Source organism: Stigmatopora nigra, chromosome 3 (assembly GCF_051989575.1).
Source record: "Stigmatopora nigra isolate UIUO_SnigA chromosome 3, RoL_Snig_1.1, whole genome shotgun sequence".
In the NCBI taxonomy this organism is placed as follows: domain Eukaryota; kingdom Metazoa; phylum Chordata; class Actinopteri; order Syngnathiformes; family Syngnathidae; genus Stigmatopora; species Stigmatopora nigra.
The window spans coordinates 1,911,111-1,931,177 of NC_135510.1; the positions used below are offsets into that span (position 1 = coordinate 1,911,111).

The 20,067-nt window shown below is 37.6% G+C and overlaps 2 protein-coding genes across 2 annotated transcripts; one reads left to right on the forward strand and one right to left on the reverse strand.

The window, feature by feature from the left end:
• Positions 1-1,410: 1,410 nt before the first annotated feature.
• On the forward strand, positions 1,411-7,936 carry LOC144194363 (clusterin-associated protein 1-like). Its single transcript, XM_077713397.1, has 12 exons — positions 1,411-1,750; positions 2,172-2,283; positions 2,448-2,532; positions 2,609-2,788; positions 2,935-3,030; positions 3,100-3,183; positions 3,267-3,400; positions 3,551-3,689; positions 4,752-4,818; positions 4,898-4,996; positions 7,540-7,577; positions 7,685-7,936. Exons 1-12 carry the CDS (start codon positions 1,729-1,731, stop codon positions 7,829-7,831), a joined length of 1,203 nt encoding a protein of 400 aa, XP_077569523.1. The 5' UTR covers positions 1,411-1,728; the 3' UTR covers positions 7,832-7,936.
• Positions 7,937-8,550: 614 nt separating this feature from the next.
• On the reverse strand, positions 8,551-18,663 carry LOC144194279 (death-associated protein kinase 3-like). The gene is made up of 8 exons (XM_077713214.1): positions 18,362-18,663; positions 12,423-12,644; positions 11,821-11,959; positions 10,114-10,243; positions 9,909-9,984; positions 9,666-9,818; positions 9,528-9,573; positions 8,551-9,428 (listed from the first exon to the last, which is right to left on the reverse strand). Exons 1-8 carry the CDS (start codon positions 18,421-18,423, stop codon positions 8,778-8,780), a joined length of 1,479 nt encoding a protein of 492 aa, XP_077569340.1. The 5' UTR covers positions 18,424-18,663; the 3' UTR covers positions 8,551-8,777.
• Positions 18,664-20,067: the final 1,404 nt, after the last annotated feature.

The window sequence follows — 20,067 nt, forward strand, 5'->3', positions numbered from 1 at the left end:
TCTGATCCTGCCCAATCTATGTTTCAGAGAGTTCTTTAACGCTTTCCCCCCACTTCTGCTCCATTCAGGTGATAGGATGCCACTAACTAATGTAAGTTTATGGCCTATTGTTCCTCTCTCTCTCTCTCTCTCTCTCTCTCTCTCTCCTCTCTCTCTCTCTCTCTCTCTCTTTATATATATATATATATATATATATATATATATATATATATATGTATATATATATATATATATATATATATATATATATATATATATATATATATATATATATATATATATATATATATATATATATATATATATATATATATATATATATATATATATATATATATATATATATATATATATATATATATATATATATATATATATATATATATATATATATATATATATATATATATATATATATATATATGTATATGTATATGTATATGTATATGTATATATATATATATATATATATATATATATATATATATATATATATATATATATATATATATATATATATATATATATATATATATATATATACATATACATATACATATACATATATATATATATATATATATATATATATATATATATATATATATATATATATATATATATATATATATATATATATATATATATATATATATATATATATATATATATATATATATATATATATATATATATATATATATATATATATATATATATATATATATATATATATATATATATATATATATATATATATATATATATATATATATATATATATATATATATATATATATATATATATATATATATATATATATATATATATATATATATATATATATATATATATATATATATATATATATATATATATATATAATTCTTGGGATGATGTGTTAAACTTGATGTCTAGTTTTTCTAATTGCTGTTTTGTGCTCTGCATTTTCAGAAGAAAAAAGAATATTGAATATGTCTCTTAGTATTACTTGATTGCAAATGTTTAATAGTTTTAATTGTATGCTGGGAAGGTTATATTTATTAACATTTTTTTTACTTAATATAATTTGGATTTTTACTAAGTAATTTCACATTCATCATTTGGATCTTTATTAAGTAATTTCACATTTATACCCAAGTTCAATTTTCTAAATCCTGGGCGTAATTGTTGTTTTAATGACCTCTAGTGGCATTATCTGAAAGTTGCAAGGGACACGCAAAGACGTCCACACAGCAGAAGGTTGACTCGCACGGAATTGGTTAAATTTCGGGTCCTAATCATAAATTGAAAATCGTTATTTTTGTAGTCGGAGATGTCATCACTGATCGCGCAATTAAGTATAATATAAATACGTATCACTGACGTTTCTACCCACCTAAAACATCACTTTGAAACAATTAACAAAAATATAAAAGCAAATTTAATGTCGAATTGAAGTGCATTTGCTTGTTCGTTTTACTGTTTAGATCGATGACAACCGACTACATATCAATGGTGACGTATAGCGGGACGCGTATTTGTCTCCCTTTATTCATGAAACGGTAATGCAACGCAAGTCGACCTCCGCTCTCAAATTAAGTTTATGTATATTTAGGTAGCGTTTTCTGAGCAATTTAACAGAAAACACCTTGATTTACAAAGTCAAATTTAGGGTGAATAGCGTCTTAGAAATTGAATGTGTACATAAACTAAAGCTTCTTGTTAATGACCACGCAGCTCGAAGGATGTCTTTCAGGGACCTACAAAGTAAGTACACCACTAAGGTCTCATCTCATTTTCTGAAGCGCATTATCCTCACTAGGGTCGCGGGGGGGGGGGGGGGGGGGTGCTGGAGCCTATCCCAGCTGACTTCGGGCCAGATTCGGGAGACACCTTGAATTGGTGGCAATCCAATCGCAAGACAAAAAACCTTTCATACTCGCACTCAGTGTCCAAGCAGCCTACAATGCGTGTCTTTGGAATGTGGGTGGAAATCAGAGCACCCAGACAAAACCCATGCAGGCTCAAGAGAACATGCAAACTAAACACTGGTGGATTGACCTGTATTTGAACCCAGGATACCCCACCGTGAGGCGTGACGCGCTGCCCACTCAGTTGCCAGGCCGCCCACCACTAAGGTGTTTATTTTATTTATTTTTTCCTGCTGTAATAGTTTCTCCTTTGATAGATTTCACAGAAATGATGAGAGCGTTGGGCTTTCCTCGACTGATATCTGTGGAAAACTTCAGAACACCCAACTTTACACTGGTGGCAGAAATCCTAATATGGCTGGTCAAATGGTATGTTGAAAGTATACATACTTATATTAGATACATATTACATAATAATGGTGTGGTTGTGTCAAAGTGAAATCTACTTTACTATTTTTTTTTGGTATTCAGATAATGACATTATTATGTGTGTTATCAAATGAAACAAAATACTTCCTATCTTTTCTGCACAGTTATGAACCACAGATGGAAATTCCAATTGACATGAATACAGAATCAGACAGAATATTTCTTATCAAGACTGTGGCTCAGTTCATGGTAACAACTTCATTTTAAGGCAAACCTATCAAGCCATTCTCTATATCCAAAGAATGTGCATCTTTTCATCTGACAGGCTGCTAAAGCTCAAATCAAAATGAACACCAAGCGTCTTTACCAGGCTGATGGTTATGCCGTTAAAGAGATGTTAAAGATCACTTCGGTGCTGTACAATGCAATGAAGACAAAGCAGATGACCCTAGGTGACAGAATGGAAGAGGACAACACCAAGTTCAAGTTTGAGCTGGGCTCTAGAGTGAGAAGATTTGTGGTTTAAAGGGGGTATGAGTGGCCATCAGGTCTTTAAATATGGAGACAAACATTCATTGGAGATTGAATATATTCTCACTGTCACTAGAATGTTTAATTAATGACGCTATCTTATTTTTCACTGTATTAAAGATTTCAGATTTGAAAGCGGCTCGGCAGCTGGCGTCGGAGGCCACGTCAAAGGGAGCATCTCTTTATGATTTGTTAGGAAAGGAGGTGGACCTCAGGGTGAGAATATTTGCTGACCAAATGTCTTGAATTCCCAGTGCAACATAAGTATACGTTTTTTGTCTTAAGAAATTGAGAACTGCTGCCATAGCAAGACCTCTGGAAATCAGTGAGACAGAAAAAGCTTTGAGACATGCCATCAAGGAAGTCTTGGTCTGTATCGCTTAAAAAACGGTTTTCATATGAAAATCATTCCTTTCATTTTGTGTAGTACTGACTCTTTTTCGCATATGAAGGAAAGTGTGGAGAAGACTAAAGTTATGATGAAGAATGTTGTTTCTGATGTTGCCAGTCTGGATGCGAAGAAGAAAAAGAAACAATTGCAGTTGGAAATGAATCAGAGAAGACTCCAAACGCTGCAAAGTGTCAGGTATTTCTTTGTTACACTTAAAAAAATTAGTGAGGTTTTTGCGAGTCATAGAAAAATTTGATCACAATTTGTGGATTAAAAAACTACCGTTTTAGTGGAATAGTGTCATGATATCCCAATTTTTTATTATATTTTATATTCCCATCTCAGGCCATTGTTTATGGATGAATATGAGAAGATTGAGGAAAAGCTGGAGGAACAATATAAGTTGCAAGTGGAAAACTTTGCAAACCTCTATTTCCTTGAGTGGCAGCAAGAAAAACAAACCAAACAAGAGAAGATGTTTGAGGTAAATGAATATAAAAGTGAATTTTGTTTTTGGTTACATTTTTATTTCATCTGTACAAAGTATACAGTATTAATAATGATGTGACCGTCAGACTCAACGCTGATTATCTTCTGTCAATGTCAGCTGGGAGTTGAGCGCGTCTGGCTGACTGGGCACAATATCTGAGAACGTTATGTCCATCAGTTATATCAGAGGTCTCCAAACCGATCCTCCAATGGCTGCTTTGGGTGCAGGTGTTTGTTCCAACTGATTCAACACAGTTTAACCCAGACATGGGCAAACTAAAGCCCGCTAGGCCTTTTATTCCGGCCCGTCGACGTTGTCCAAATAATGTTTTTTTGTTTTGTTTTTTGTTTTTGCCCAAGATGGCGCCGTCACGCAGAAGCCAGTAGCTCTGTCCACTCTTATTTGTTTTTCGGGTTTTACAGCCCCTCTATCTTTTTTTAAATTACATTTTAATATTTCTTAATACATTCCTTTTTACTTTACTTTGTACGTTATACTTTTTACTTTAATGAGGAGTATGTTAATACTTTAGTCCTTTTTTTCTTTATATGTTTCACATGTACTGTTAACGGTCAATGTAAATGTAACTGTAAAGTCAATGTGGCCCCCGGGCCGAAAACTTTGCCCACCCCTGGTTTAACCATTGAGGTTTCTGCTGAAAATAGAAGCACCTGATTGCAATCCTCTGATTGCACTTCTGGGATACCAGATTGGTGGAAATGTTTCCTCTTACAGTTTGGAACGAAAATCCGCACTCACTCACTTTCTGGAATAGGTTGGGGACCACTGAGTTATATTCTCATGGATCAGCTGTCAGCTTACTGTCTTGATCTCATGACTTATTTTCACACTGGGGCTCTTATCTACCCATACATATTTTTCACATTTATTCATAATTTTTTGAAATGATTTTAATTGTTGGTTACATTATTTTATGTGCTTAAGGGAAGAAAAGCTAGTCTAGGTTTAATTATTGATTAGCATGTTACCAAAAAGACTATTTCCCTTTAAATCGAAACAAAAAAATCTCTGCTCACTTGGTATTCAAACCTGCAGGAGGAAAACAATCGAAAGAGAATGATGCAGCAACTAAATGAGAATTTTGGCGATTCACGGAGTTCACGTGAGACAAACACACAAAGGAATCCTACTTTAGAACTTGTAATCTCAATTTATCAATCATGTTTTTGTGTCTATTGCAGTTAATGACAATGAATCATTTGAAGATAAAACCCTGAATGGAGATGTTGATGAGTGTCAAACTTCAAATCCAAGGCTCCCTCTAAACAACATTGTGGCAGGTAAATTAGTAACCAATTTTTGTACTCTGACACATTTTAAATCATCTAATTATAAATATAAGCCAGACATGGCATATACAGTGGTACCTCGAGATAGAAGCTTAATTTGTTCCGGGACTGAGCTCGTATGTCGATTTACTCGTAACTCAAATGAACGTTTCGCATAGAAATTAACTAAAAACAAATGAATTTGTTCCAACCCTCTGAAAAAACACCAAAAAAATAACACATAAGTAGTGGTTTAATATTACTAAAATGTGTTAAAGAGTACTAAAATTATACGGATTTCAAAGGGGGAGAGAGAAATGGACAGAGAGGGGGGCTTTTTGCATGGCTACGTGTTCGTAAAATAATTAAATAATAATATAATAATTTAAATGAACTTGGATTACAATGAGGACACACTCAAAAATAGGTTTAATTGAGCCTAACACTAAACTTAATTCTAATTTAGTTTGACATTTTGATACCTTGGGGTTGTTTTTTTAATTATTAATTTTTTTTTTAAACTCAATTTTTCAAATTAATGTATTTTCTGGACTTGTTTTTTTGAATTATCATTTTTTCTTTGTTTTTCTAATTAATTTATTTTGGGTTGTTTTTAAATTAATTACTTTTGAAAACTCCATGATTTAAATTAATTTAAACCTTGATTGATTGTCCTCCTGTATAAAATTTGTGGAATGCAAACTGCACGCCACTTCCAAGTATCTCGATAACTAATATTCTTTTTCCTGGGTGGCCGGCCGGAAGAAAAAAGAAGGAAGAAGAAAAAATATATAAAAAAATTTAAAAAATCAAAAATAAATTATATTTAAAAAACGGAGTTTTCAAAAATAATTAATTAAAAAATAACCCCAAACATTAATTTGAAAAACAAATAAGAAGAATTTATTCAAAAGATAACCCCAGAAAATAAATTAATTTGAAAAACAGAAGAAAAAGAATTCAAAAACTCTGTGGAAAAAGCCAGCGGAATTTACATGGATTTAATAACTAAGAAAGGATCTGAAAAGGGGGAGCCTTGGTCATGGCTGGTTCTAAAAAAAAGATCTGGAATACACTCGGTTATAAGACACGGGGAAGCAGCAAGTTCCAATTCGGAAGCCGCAGTGGAATTTATCAACACAATTGACTTGATTATCATCCAGGAAAGTTACATCTCGCAACAAGTGTTCAACTGCGACGAACCTGGTCTTTTTGGGAAGAAAATGCCCAGGCGGACATTTACCATGACAGAGGAGAAGACACAACCAGGGGTATAAACCCGTGACAGGACGATTCGCCAAAAGACGTTTGGCCGACGGACGTTTGGCCGACGGACGTTTGGCCGACGGACAGTTTGCCGAATGGACGTTTCGCCGAACGGACGTTTCGCCAAAATGGGATTCGTGCACTCTCCCATTTTGGCGAACCGTCCGTCTGGCGAACCGTCCGGCAAACCGTCCGTCCGGCGAACCGTTCCATCCGTTCGCCAAAACGTCCGTTCACCAAACGGTCCGTCGGCCAAACGTCTTTCGCCGAATCGTTGAGTACCGTATAAACCTATCCTGGCTAAAAAAGGATATCAAAGACATGCTAGCGAAGTGGAGAGAGTTTTTGGAGTTTGTAGAAAAGAGGCACCCTGACAAGCTGGAAAGTGGTCGCGCATTATGAAATTGTGATGACATTTCTGCGCGTCATTTTCAAAATATTTTGAAGGGAAGGCAAAAACAAACAACTCTTGATGCGTTCGTTTTGAAGACTCCGGCTGAAAGTCCGGGTGGAGTCAACCCGTAGAACAAAAGTAAAAAAGATTAAAACAAAATTAGAATTCAGTTTTGTGTAAAGTTACATTAAACGTATGTCTGAGTGTGTCTGCTAATTTTTATTTGTTTGTTCGGTTACGAGTGCGTTGCCGTGGACAAAGTCCCCCCCCATAAACCCCATCCCCTTGCCCCCCTGCTTCTATGTATGTGTATGTCCGTCTGTATCCGCCGCGTCTAATTTTATAGTTCTATTAAACACATTTTAGACTATTAAACCCCTCATAATTTGTTACTTTGTCAATATGTGGCAAATTAGAACAAATAAGTGTTTTTCCAATCCAGTATGTTACGGGGGAAGTTGAACCCATTCACGGTGACACATGAATTATAGAGTCGTCCGGGGGCGTAAGCCAGGAGGGGAAAATGAGCCGCTCCTGACACAATATCCTGTTTTTGGTGTTTTTTCAGAGGGTTGCAATGAATTAATTAGTTTTTAGTTCATTTCAATGGGATACGTTCGCTCGAGATACGAGAAGCTCTACATACGAGCTCAGTCCCGGAACAAATTAATTTGTTTTTAGTTCATTTCAATGGGAAACGTTCGCTCGAGTTATGAGAAGCTCTACATACGAGCTCAGTGCCGGAACGAATAAGGATCGTATGTAGAGGTACCACTATCATTTGAAAAATGGCAGGTTTTTTTTTTATTATCAAGGTAAAGGCAGTAAGTTTCCTTAAGCCTATAACCCAGAGCCAATTCATTGATTTCATTTATGCTATTTTTTTTAAAAATAGGAACCACTGCTGTAAACATGGGTGGCGAGACTGATGAGGTAAGTTTATACAAATTTGAACATCGCCGAAGTTTGTCATTCTTTTCCGTGATTTGCATAAGGAAAGAAAGGTATAGATTAGCTGATGTGTAATTCCACTTTTTCAGTCGGATGAGAGTGAAAGAGATGAAGACGATGAAGATGAGGGCCTGGAAGTGGATCCCCTTTTTGCGGCAACAGATGCAAGAGCGTCCTGCAATTCCAAGAGAGGCATGAGAAGCCATCTGCTGGATAAGAGTGATGATGACTTTTGAATTGATAGCATAGAGCAGAGAATTTTTTTTTAATTTACATTAATAAACAGTCATGATTCCAAATGTAATGTTGGTAACAATATGACTGAAATTGAAAAGAAGTAATTATTTTTAATTGGTTGTTTAGAAATTGTTGAGCCTTTTGGATGTCTGATCACTCATTGAGTGTGAAATTACAGAACCAAGTATTGTAAACATGGTTTTAACATTTTCTGGATGTAGTTTACAGTCAATTGATTGCGCAATTAAAATCTCCACAGACAATACACAAGCTGAATCAAATTTCAACATTATGACTTAAACATTTTTATCTGAGTTAACAAAATAAGTTTGATCAAACTTCAGTTGTTCATTTTATAAAGTTAAAATATTCAGGTCCAATGAATGACCTGCATTTAAAGAGACAGTATACCCAGCTTTTAGTATCCATTCGACAACGCCACAGTCTTGGATTACACTGCAGTGTGGGTTGTGAGGTTGTTTTTAAGGATGGACAGAAAAAGAGATGTATATTATATTTACATAATGGTGGTAGCGTAATGAATGTTATATCGTGACTGGAAGAATCGCCGAAAGACGTGTCACCGACGGACGTCTGGCCGAAGGACAGTTCGCCGAGTGAGAATTTGGCCGAACGGATTGTTAGCCGAACGGATAGTTAGTCGAACAGATAGCCAACCAAAGGGACGTTGCGCCGAAACGGGATTTGACGCCCGAGTACCATGTTATATACATGTGCATTACCCAGTATTCGCACATTCACGCCCATACTTCAAAAGTAAATAAACATTACTAAACATTATCTTCTTTATTACACACTAAACCGTGTATATTGCAAAATTTAATGGAAATTCATTCATTTCTTTTTCCCAGGGTCAACGATCTTACGTAGTTTGCATGTTTAATATACGTGCTTTAAAAAATAATTGAACTCGAAAAAATTGATCTATCTTTGTTGCCCAGCTTCGTTTAAGTCTAGGTTGATCCCAGACAACAGCTCTCCTCCACAAGAGTGGTTCATTATTTCTTTCAGAGCTTCGTTGACCTCGTTGTTGAAGGCAGTGGAAAAGTTGCCGTTGGGGTAACTCCTGCCTTCGGTGGTTAATGAACCCATTACTTCCTGCACCCATTGCAACTCTTTGCTGAGTTCTTGGTTGAGTGCATCATATTGATTCTGCCGTTCCTGGTAGCGGCTGCTAATCGCACTGAGACTGGAGCTAAAAGTCTGCATTTCATCCTGGAGGCTTCTCTTCATGGACTCCACCTTTCGGAACTCGTAACGGATTTGGGAGAGCTCGTGGCGCAATCCTTCACTCTCCTCTTTGTACCAGGCCTCTTTCTCATTGTATATAGAGACTGTGGCATCAATATCTTCTTGCAAAGAATCATGGGATGCTGTCAAGCTCAGGAACGACTGCCCAATTTGACCAATGTCTTCCACCACTTGGGCAAAGCGTTCAAAGTTAACATAGGTGTTATTGGGTGGCATGCTTGAGTGGGACTTTATTGTGTACTCCCTCAGACGTTTAGTCTTGAGCTGGCGCCTCTCTCGTTTTTGCAGCTCTTGGCCTTTATTTTCCTCCTTGTGCTCATTAGACTTCAAGGGTGAAACAGCAGAGAGTTCATGTTTAGTATGACACTCATATGTTTTTTTTCTTTAAATACTAAGTCAATATATCAACAATTGTCACCATACCTTGATCCAAGGGTGATTAAGAGCATCTTTAATTGTTAGTCTTTTCCTGCAATGGAGAAATTCTGAATATCACTTTCTCTTGAAATCTTTGCTATATACAAAGTTCCAGTCTAGATCATCAATCAACAAAAGCCTTACCTTTTGTCCTTCTTCAGCAAAAGACTGATGAACGTTTTGGCCAGTTCACTGGTGTTGCAAAAGAACTCTTCATCAAACTCATAATTGATGGCCGAGATGTTCTTCAGTGTGTCCTGTTTAGTCTCACCAAGGAAAGGAGAAGCACCACTTAATCTAGAAGACAATATGGAGACATTCAGGTCTTTTCATCTGAGGCAAACAATTGGCATGGTGTGTTATACTGCTTATCCACGGTTCACTTGCAGGATGTAGGTTATGACACCAATGCTCCACATATCTGCTTCCAAACCCAATGGCTCATAATTGACAATCTCGGGTGCTTTAAAAAAAAACGTTAGTTAACCCATCGACAATGATAGACATTCATATAATTTTGATGGAGAAGGCTGAAAGCCCTCTCTGTTGAAATAGATGAACAGAAAACAACTGCACAGAGCAACAGTCTTACCAACAAACTCAGGGGTTCCAAAGATGTTTTTGAATTCCACTCCAGCTTCAATTTTGTGAGCAAGACCAAAATCAATTAGCTTAATCCTTGGCATTGGTATATTCTTATCAAGCAGCATAATGTTTTCAGGCTGTAGAAAAAAATATTTCATGTCATGTTAAAAAGTGTTTAAAACAAGCTCTGCAATTGGCTCAAGAATTAGAAAACTGTTTTGCTTCACACAATATGCCACACTGCAGAAGTGTGGTATGCACGGGTGTTATCTATGTAGGAATTATAAATCTTGGCTGCAAGTCCCACCATCAACTCAGGAGGTGCTTTACTGGAATTGCTAATTTCTTGAATTGAAAAGGCATGTCTGTGGGATTTAAGGCGATACTTGAAGACATCTTCAGATCCAGTGAGTATGGCTTCTTTGCCGTGGCAAGACTTTATCATTCATTCAATCATTTTCTGAACCACTTTATCCTCATTAGGGTCGCTCGGTGTGCTGAAGCCTAGCATTTAAATAAAGAAATGTACTGTTATATATATTTGTATTCATATTTATTTATATAATATATTTACTTATTTACTAACTATTTATTTATGTCTAAAATGTATTTTCCTGTTTTTGTATTCTCACCCTCTAGTTACTGTGACAGTGAAATTTCCCGAATACGGGATGAATAAAGTTATCTAACTATCTTTTGTTTAAATATTTATAGCACAGTTTCTGTAACTCCTATAAACCAATTTCATTCCCCAATTATTAGTGTGTTTGTCTGGGATATTATATATTGTATGAAATCGCTTATTCATACACCCCATTATTTATAAAGGAAAATAATGAAAATGTACTGAAAAATCTCATTTGATCTCATGTTCTGAACCACTTTATCCTCATTAGGGTCGAGGGGGGTGCTGGAGCCTATCCCCACTGACTCCACGTTTTTGGAATGTGGGAGGAAACTAGAGTACCCTGAGGAAATCCACACAGATGGACATGAACTGGATTTCAACCCGGGACCCCAGAGCTGTGAGGCCAACGCGCTAATCACTCGCTCGACCAGGCCGCCCTACTGAGAAATCATCCAAATTTAATAAGCCATGTGTTTTGGGGGTTTTCACAGAAGTGTGTTGGTGGTGTCTATGAAAATTAGGCCCATTATATTTTATTCTGCTGTCAAATGTTCATTTACTCTTGTGGACATTTTTATTTCATTCATTTTCTGAACTGCTTTTCCTCAAAATAGTCGTGGAGGGTGCTGGAGCCTACCCCAGCTAACTAAGGGCACAAGGCGGCGGACACCCTGAACCGGAAGCCAGCCAATTGCAGGCCAGCTATTTTTACATTTTAACTTTTTTTTATTTATCCGCAAAGCATTTTAACCTACTGGTAATTTCTGCTTCCTAAAAGCATTGTAGCCATCTCATGTTTTAGAGGTTCACTCGCCTGACTTCAGTGCAGGCAGGCGTGGGCTCAATTCCCGCTGGTGGTGGTATGATCGTGGGTGTGGATGGTCGTTTGTCTCTCTGTGTGCCCTACGACTGAGTGGCGACCAGTCTCGGGTGTAGTCTGCCTTTCACCCAAAGAGAGCTGGGTTAGGCTCCAGCAACCCCCACAACCCTTTCGAGGATGGGCAGTATGGAAAATGAATGAATGAATAAAAGTATAGCCTCAAAACATTAATTAAATACTATTGAGTGGCTACAAAGTGCATATACCTTAAGATCAAAGTGGGCAATTTTTCTGGAGTGGAGGTAGTATACTCCCTCAAGGATTTGCTTGATGAATTGGGTTGCCTCATCTTCACTTAGAGATTCTTTCTTGGCCAAGAAGTCGAACAATTCACCCCCAGAGACCCTGGTATATAGACATTTAGCATTTAGGTAAATGTAAATTGAATTTAGGAAAACAAAATCTGGGGGATTAATGGTCCATGGAATGTGATTATTCTTCACTAGCAGATTATCCACCAGGAAACATTTTTAGGGTATGTAGCTCAACTTTCTTATATCACATATAGTTAACATACAAGTAAGTATATTACCTCTCTTTATGAAACATTCTTTTGTCTGTCATGAATATACGGAACTAATGGAACTAAAATGATTAATTGATTTGTAAGCATCGAAGTGATCTGTAAAACTTCTAAAATAAACCCTGTGATTTTAATCTCGTATCTCAAGGTAAACATATTTGCTCAGAATTTAGCTCATATCTCAAATCGCTCGTATTTCGGGGCACTGTGTCAAGATATCACTGTACACTGTAAGACATCATGATGAGAAAGTAGAACAACAGTGGGCACACATTAGGCACTCACAACTCCAGGATGAGTACCACATCAGTGCGGTTCTCATAGACATCATGTAGCGTGACAATATTTTGGTGCTGAATCTCCTGTAGAATCTGCACTTCACGCTGTATCTCCTCTAGCCGAACACCTCGAGAGCTGGCAATACTTTGACGCTTCTTTATGAATTTAGCAGCAAATTTGTTTCCTGTATTTTTCTCAGTGCATTGCTTCACGATGGCAAATTGTCCACTAAAACACAAAAAAAGATGATATTATTTTCATACATGTTTTTCTACATGCCATGACTCATCTCAAAACTGAACAACTGTTATCTCATTATACTTGTATAATGAAAAGAAAAAGCATTCATTTCAATTCAATTGTACATATGTGATCATTAATAAATTATGGTCTGAAAATAATTTATGCTGTTGGCTCAGTCGTCAAACATGCTTGGCTTCCATGCCGTGAGTTCTAACCCTGGTCACCATTTTGACACAGCATTTTAAGACATTTGCTGAAACATTCATTGATTTCATTTTCTGAACCGCTTTATCCTCATAAGGGTCGCGAGGGTGCTATAGCCTACCTCAGGTGACTTTTAGGCACAAGGCGGGGAAGACGGTCAACCATTCCTGTTCACACTCATACTTAAGGGTAATTTAGAGTGTCCAACCAGCTTACCATATATGTCTTGATAATGTGGAAAGAAACCGGAGTACCCGGAGGAAACCCACACAGGTATGGTAAGAACATTCAAAGTCCACAATGCAGGTATTTTTGTTTTGTTTAGACAGTTTCTCCTTTTTATATGGTAACACTCAGGCAACAACAGTTGCCAGTATTTTACCATAAATGGAAGGTTTTTTGTTTCTTTGTTTTTTTTTCAGGAGTTGTACGGACTAGCTTCAACTCGGAGAATAAAGTATTTTAGATTAATACAAAGCAAGGACATTGCCCATATCTACAAAATTCATTCAGTCATTCATCTTCCGTACTGCGCATCCTTGTAAAGGTTGCGGGGTTGCTGGAGACTGTCCCAGCTGACTTGGCGTGCCATGATGTGCTTCAGGTGCGTAGTGAGACAGAATCCAGGATGCGAGAGGCAGGAAAAAAGGCGAAGAAAGTGCTGGTGCACAACACAGCATTTTGATGACAAAATAATCATATAGAAATAACAGGGTCAAAACTGGGAGGAGACGCACACCGACAAAGAGGCAAAAACCTGACTTATGTGAAGGCCCACACCAGACAAGTCAGACACAGGCATTTAAATACAAACCCAATCAACTTGGTAATTTCGCCTACACCAGTCAAAAAAGGCTGTGATGACTCCCCCGTACTCCAGGTCGTTCCCGTCCATCACTCGTTCAACAATAGTGGTGTCGTCAGAGAACTTCTGGAGGTGGCAGGTGTCTGCATTATGTTTGAAGTCTGATGTGTAGAGGGAGAAGAGGAGTGGAAAGAGCACTGTGCCATGTAGGGCCCCTGTGTTGCAAGCTACCACATCAGACATACAACCCTGGAGTCTCACGTATTGTGGTCTGTCAGTGTGGAAGTTTATTATCCATGCGCCAAGGTGGTTCCTTACTCCAGCCTCTTCCAGTTTCCCTCTCAGTAGGACCAGCTGAATGGTGTTGAACATGCTAGAGAGGTCAAAAAAAATCTTTCTCACCGTGTTTCCCGTGTCCTCCAGGTGTGAAAGAGACTTGTGCATCAGGTAGGTGGTAGCATCTTCCACACCAATACCTGGTCCATAGGCAAACTGCAGAGGGTCCAGCTCTGCATTCATCAGGGGGCTGAGGTGATTGAGGATGATTCTCTCCAATGTCTTCATTAGGTGAGAGGTTAATGCTACCGGCCTGAGGTGGTTTGGCACCCTGGGGTTTGCAGACTTTGGAACTGGGACCACACAGAGTTTTCCACACTGTGGGGTGTTACGGTCGTGCGCGTAATTGTGAGGCGACCAGGGGAAGTTGGATCCATTCGCGGGGAGAGGAATGAACTGGATGGTCTGTTCTCATGATTAAAGTTTTAATGACTCAAAACAAGGTTTACAAAACAACAAGGGCTTGAATATCCCAAACGCAACAGAACCGAAGCATGAGGAATAATACCTTGTAGCAATGTATGCTATACACGGTGTATCGCGCATTAAGTTACGTCATGAAAATGCACAGTCGATCCGACATTGACTACCACTTCCGTCGCACTTAAATACACACATCAGGACGTAATCAAGGATTGTCTTCAGGTGCTATGAGATGATGTCAAGCCAGGAGGGGCAAACGAGCCGCTCCTGACAGTACCTTCCCTCTAAGGGACGGATCTTAGACGTCCCAATGCCAAATGTCCATGAGAAGCGAGAAGCAGGCAGGGAGGGCGGGTAGGAGCCTTTAACGACGTCCGGGGGGCGTCCGCGCCAGCCCGTGAAAAGATGAGAGGTCGGTACCACTTCCGTCTGTCCCGGAAGCCTTCCTTGCCTCGATCTTCTTTAGCTGTTTTATCACCTGATCGACAGTAATGCAGAGATCGGTGGAAGAGGGGGAAGAAGAGGAGGAGGAGAAAGAGGGGGGAGTTGCTTCTGGTCTGGGCGGTGAGGGCAGTGGGTGTAGAACTGAATCTGTAAAAGAACTGATTCAGTTCATTGGATCACTCCCTGTCTCCAATGGCCCGAAATGGTCCTCAAGTTCTTCCAGACCTCTTTGGTGTGGTCTATCTGGAGTTGGTTCTCTAGCTTCCTCCTGTAGATGGTATTTCCCTTCCTTATCTCTCTCTTCAGCTCCTTCTAGACCATTTTGTGACTCTCTTTCTCCCCAGATCTAAAAGCCTTCTTCTTCTTGTTCAGGACGGCCCTTGGATCTCTGGTGACCCCCAGCTTACTGTTGGAGAAACAACGGACCTTCTTGGAGGGTACAATGTTCTCAACACAGAAGTTAATATAATCTGTGATGCAGTGGGTCAAGCTGTCAATGTCTTTCCCTTGTAAATTGCACAGCACCTCCCAGTCAGTGGTCTCAAAACAGTCCCTCAGCAGCATGCTGGTCTCCTCGGTCCATCTTTGTATGATCCTCGTGGTTTTATTTTCCTCACCATAGGGATGTAGGTGGGGATCAGATAGACCAGGTTGTGGTCTGAGCGGCCGAGTGAGCCCAAGGGGACTGAGCAGTATGCCTCCTTTGTGTTGGCATACAGCAGGTCCAGAGTTTTTTGTTCCCTGGTGTGACACTTCACATACCGAGTGAAGGTGGGGAGAGTAGAAGCCAAGGGAGCATGGATCACATAATTCAGATTTTCCAATATTGTCGCTGTTGTTGTTGTTGTTGTTGTTGTTGTTGTTGTTGTTGTTGTTCTCTTCCTTTTTAACTCCGCAGGGAGGTCCAGGTCAAGGGGCATCCAGGTGTTGCGTAGCGCTACCAGCTGATCCTTTGTGTAAAACAGCGGAGGCATGGCTGAATGGGTCAAAAATGTAATGTCCAGATTTTTTAAACTAATAGCTCAAAGACTACCTCTCGCACAACTTGAGTCTTGAAGTACAGTCTAGAAAGTAAAGTTGTAAAACATTAAACCATGGAGTATAAAATATAAAGTCACCCGGAAAATCAAGGAAAAACACACACGTCCACCCAAAACCCCATCAAAATGTGACAAGGGCAGAAGGCAGATTACACCCTAGACTCATCGCCAGTCAGTCGTAGGGCAAACAGAGAGACAGAGGACCACTAACGCTCACATTCACACTTCCCCCGAGTGTGGATCGAAACCAGACTGCACCAACGTCAGGGGGAAGGACCACTGGACCATCAGGTGGTTTATCTAACCAAGGTCTGGGGGAAGAACCACTGGACCTTCAGGTGGCTTATCGAACCAAGTTGAAAAGTGATTATAATTGTCTGTAAATACCTTTGAGTTCAAGGTGTTTCTCTCATTCAAATTCATCAATTAGATTGATGCACTGAAAAAACGTAAAATATTAATAAGGGATTGTTTGTAATCAGTGTGTACTTAAGTTTCTGTATTTATTGTGTTGAGTAGTTTGAATAAGAAATGCAAGTCTGTCAGCATTGACACTGATAGTATGCTTCTAAATATAGCACTGCTTTAAAAAGCAAGCTGAAACGTCAAACAGTTGCCTCATCCAAAACATTCCGAATTACATGTTGGACTGGTATATTTCTATGTAGAAGATGTAATGAGGAAATAAAACCAAATTTCTCGAATATTGCGGTTAATGTAGACCAGACGTGGCCGTGACAACAAAAATCGAAAAGTGGGGTCACCCCTACTATAACTGCCTTTATTTTTTTCTTCTTCAGTCCTAGTAGCAAGAGTGGCTTCCACTAATGAGTTTCATCATGGATTTTCACATCTTTATCAACTTTAAATAAAATAAAATAAATGTATAGCAGAAAAAAATCGCAAAGAAGTGAATTTGCGATAATTGAGGGAAGACTAAATTAATTTCAAACAAACACCTGTGACACATCATCACTGTTCTCCTTTTTCCATTTGTCATGACGATAGTCAATATTTCGTGAATGCCACCACAAAATATTGGGCACATTATAAATTTGTACTCCAAATCATTCCTATATAAACAACAGAAATGTTAAGGAAGTAATTATCAATTCAGCAATCATTCATTTTGAAAAACAAGAGGTAATAAGAGCCCTTGCAGCATAAATGTATTGCATCTGATGGTTTTGAGGATGCCCGGTACGTGAAAACAATTCTTGAAGAAAAAAGAATGATCCGAGTGACTAAACTAAATGGATAGTATTTTGTATTATCCCGGCTCATACTTTATAACTCATATGAAGTCTATTCGTGAGGTTTCCCCTGGTGGAAGCTGATTATTTAAAGAACAGATCATATGACTGAAGTGGCCAACAACATCTTGTGCACGAGTCAATGAACATACAACACAAGATGCAACTCGATACCATCATAAACAAATGCTGTAATGTGCCAGACAGCATAAAAACTACTTAAAAATAATTTGACAGTGTGTACACTGTTACCTAACATTTGTCCTACACATCAAAAGTACACTGATCAATGACACAACAAGAAGAGTACTCATAACAGGTGGCATTAGGTGTGTATACAGTAATCCCTCGATTATCACGGTTAATGTAGACCAGACATGGCCGCGATAAATGAAAATTCGCGAAGTAATAATAATTAATTATATATATATATATATATATATATATATATATATATATATATATATATATATATATATATATATATATATATATATATATATATATATATATATATATATATATATATATATATATATATATATATATATATATATATATATATATATATATATATATATATATATATATATATATATATATATATATATATATATATATATATATATATATATATATATATATATATATATATATATATATATATATAATATGTGTGTGTGTGTGTGTGTGTATAACTCAAAAGAGGATGGCTTTTAATGTAATAGGATTGCAATATGGGAAAATTTACATTCAGCAATTTGCTGCCTAAATTTTCTCTGACTATGATGCTGCAACCACATGGTGAGGTCACTCAAGGTGTTTTAAAAGACAAATATTGGGATATATGTAGTAAAACCTTGACAAAATTTGTATATGAATAAGTTTTCATCCGTCAGCAATATTTTTAAGCCAACATTAATTAGGTGTGCTAGTACCATGTTGGTTCATTTCCATTGATTGGGACAAATTCTACCTGGTCCAGCCCGTGATATAGCAAGTATATTTTCTTTATAACCTCCATCCCTAAAAGCTAAATGTTTTTTTTCTTCTCAAAATCTTTTTTCTGAATACACTGTGTATCTAAATAGAAGAGAAAACAAATCTCTATTATACTCACTGTTACAATTGTTATTCATTTTGCTATCATTTTAATTGTGACTTAGAAAACAATCTAAACCAAAAATTTCACTGTACCTTCCCAACTCTTCCCCAATTTCATAGAAATCTTCAACTTTCTGTTGCTTAAAAAATTCCATTTTTCCCCAGTCAATCTTCACTGTTGTTTAAAAAGTGTAATTTACTCCTTAAAACAATGCGAAAAGAAGCTTTGCAGTTCACAGTTCTGGTGTTTAAATATTTTTGGCAGCATACATTATTTCTTCAGTAAAGATCCTCGTCCTATAAAAGGATGAAAATGTCCCTGGACGAAGTAACTTTAAGTCCTTGTGCTTCAGATGTCAATTTTTCCATGTGCAGGGCTAACGTAAACAAGACACCAGGGGAGAGGGAAAAGGTTTTGCTGAGTTAAAAATAGTGTTGATAGTGAACTCCATGTCCTTTGTGTGTGCTTGCGTGTGTATGTTTGTGTGTGTGTGTGTGTGTGTGTGTGTGTGTGTGTGTGTGTGTGTGTGTGTGTGTGTGTGTGTGTGTGTGTGTGTGTGGGAAGGGGGTTGTGGGGGTTTAGGGGCGGTCATTCTCGCCCTTTCCCATGTCTTGATTGCACCTGCTGGATTCAAATTACAGACACATGACTTGCATACTCTATATTCTTGTATTCAAATGTGAAAACTTCTCGAAAAGATGTTTTATTCGATCATTTAAAAGTATGCCATCTGTTGGCATGTTCTGTTATGATCTGTCTTAAAGCTGTGCAATGTAAAAAGAAATTGTAAAACTATCACATTTCCCTCTAGAGAGAAATGTGCTGCCTAGTGACAAAAAGTTTGGCTCAGATACTGTTCATGGATCTTGAATAATTGGTAAAACACCCAAGAACAGCCAAGCGTAAAACATTGAATCACCTTGATGTGACTCCCGATAAGTCCTGATCCCTATTGAAAATCTGCGGAACAAGTTGAAACATGCCGTGGACATTATGCAGCCTTGTAACCAGAGACAAATTAGAGAAATTTCCTGATGAACCGTGGCCCAACACACCAAAGAGGGTAATTTAATAAAGAAAATTCTATAGAAGTCTACTTAAAACACAATGTAAGATTTCCTTTGGTTCATTGTCATTAAAGATGCTATGAAATACCATATTTTCTCGCATACAAGCACCCGCTCAAAAACATGACTAAATTCAGGGTACAGCCAATTTGTGCATAAATTAGATTAGACATGCACAAAACTGTGAGAGGACAAAGACGAAACTCCGTAATGCAAGAAAAAAGCGTCCAATACGGTCAATTAATTATTTCAAAATAGAGAAAAGATAAACAGATAAAATGCTAAACAAAATTTATATGACATCTATGTATGAAATTTCAGGAAAGAAAAATGTACCTTGCATAGAATGTGAAAAAACTCACTAATTGTGTCTGTCATTGGTCGGTCAGAGCGTCGCCATTTTACAATAGTTAAACATGCTCTGATTGGCCAGATGTGATTAACCTTAATAGATGTGTCCATAGTGTTTACGTCAGCAAATCAGAATAGTTGTTAAGGCTGATCGAAGGTCTTGGGGTCGATCATTCAAATGTCAGCCTTGAGAGCTGCGCAATGTGTATCTTATGCTATTATTGCACCCAGAGACTCGGCGAACACTACACTGCCCGTTTAAAACACAGAAAGGAAATTATTATACAATTGTGATTATGACATTCCACTTTTATTTTTCTTTTGGTGAAAACCACGCTTCACACCACAACTTTGACAAACCAGCATTGCTGAAGAAAAAA

Coding starts and splice junctions, on each gene's coding strand:
- LOC144194363 (XM_077713397.1), top strand. CDS start 1,729: ATGTCTTTCAGGGACCTACAAA. Junction 1,751..2,171: donor GTCTTTCAGGGACCTACAAA/GTAAGTACACCA, acceptor CTCCTTTGATAG/ATTTCACAGAAATGATGAGA. Junction 4,997..7,539: donor TCTAAACAACATTGTGGCAG/GTAAATTAGTAA, acceptor TTTTAAAAATAG/GAACCACTGCTGTAAACATG.
- LOC144194279 (XM_077713214.1), bottom strand. CDS start 18,423: ATGGAATTTTTTAAGCAACAGAAAGTTGAAGATTTCTATGAAATTGGG. Junction 11,960..12,422: donor GTGGTACTCATCCTGGAGTT/GTGAGTGCCTAA, acceptor TCTATATACCAG/GGTCTCTGGGGGTGAATTGT. Junction 10,244..11,820: donor TTGCCCACTTTGATCTTAAG/GTATATGCACTT, acceptor TTTTTTCTACAG/CCTGAAAACATTATGCTGCT.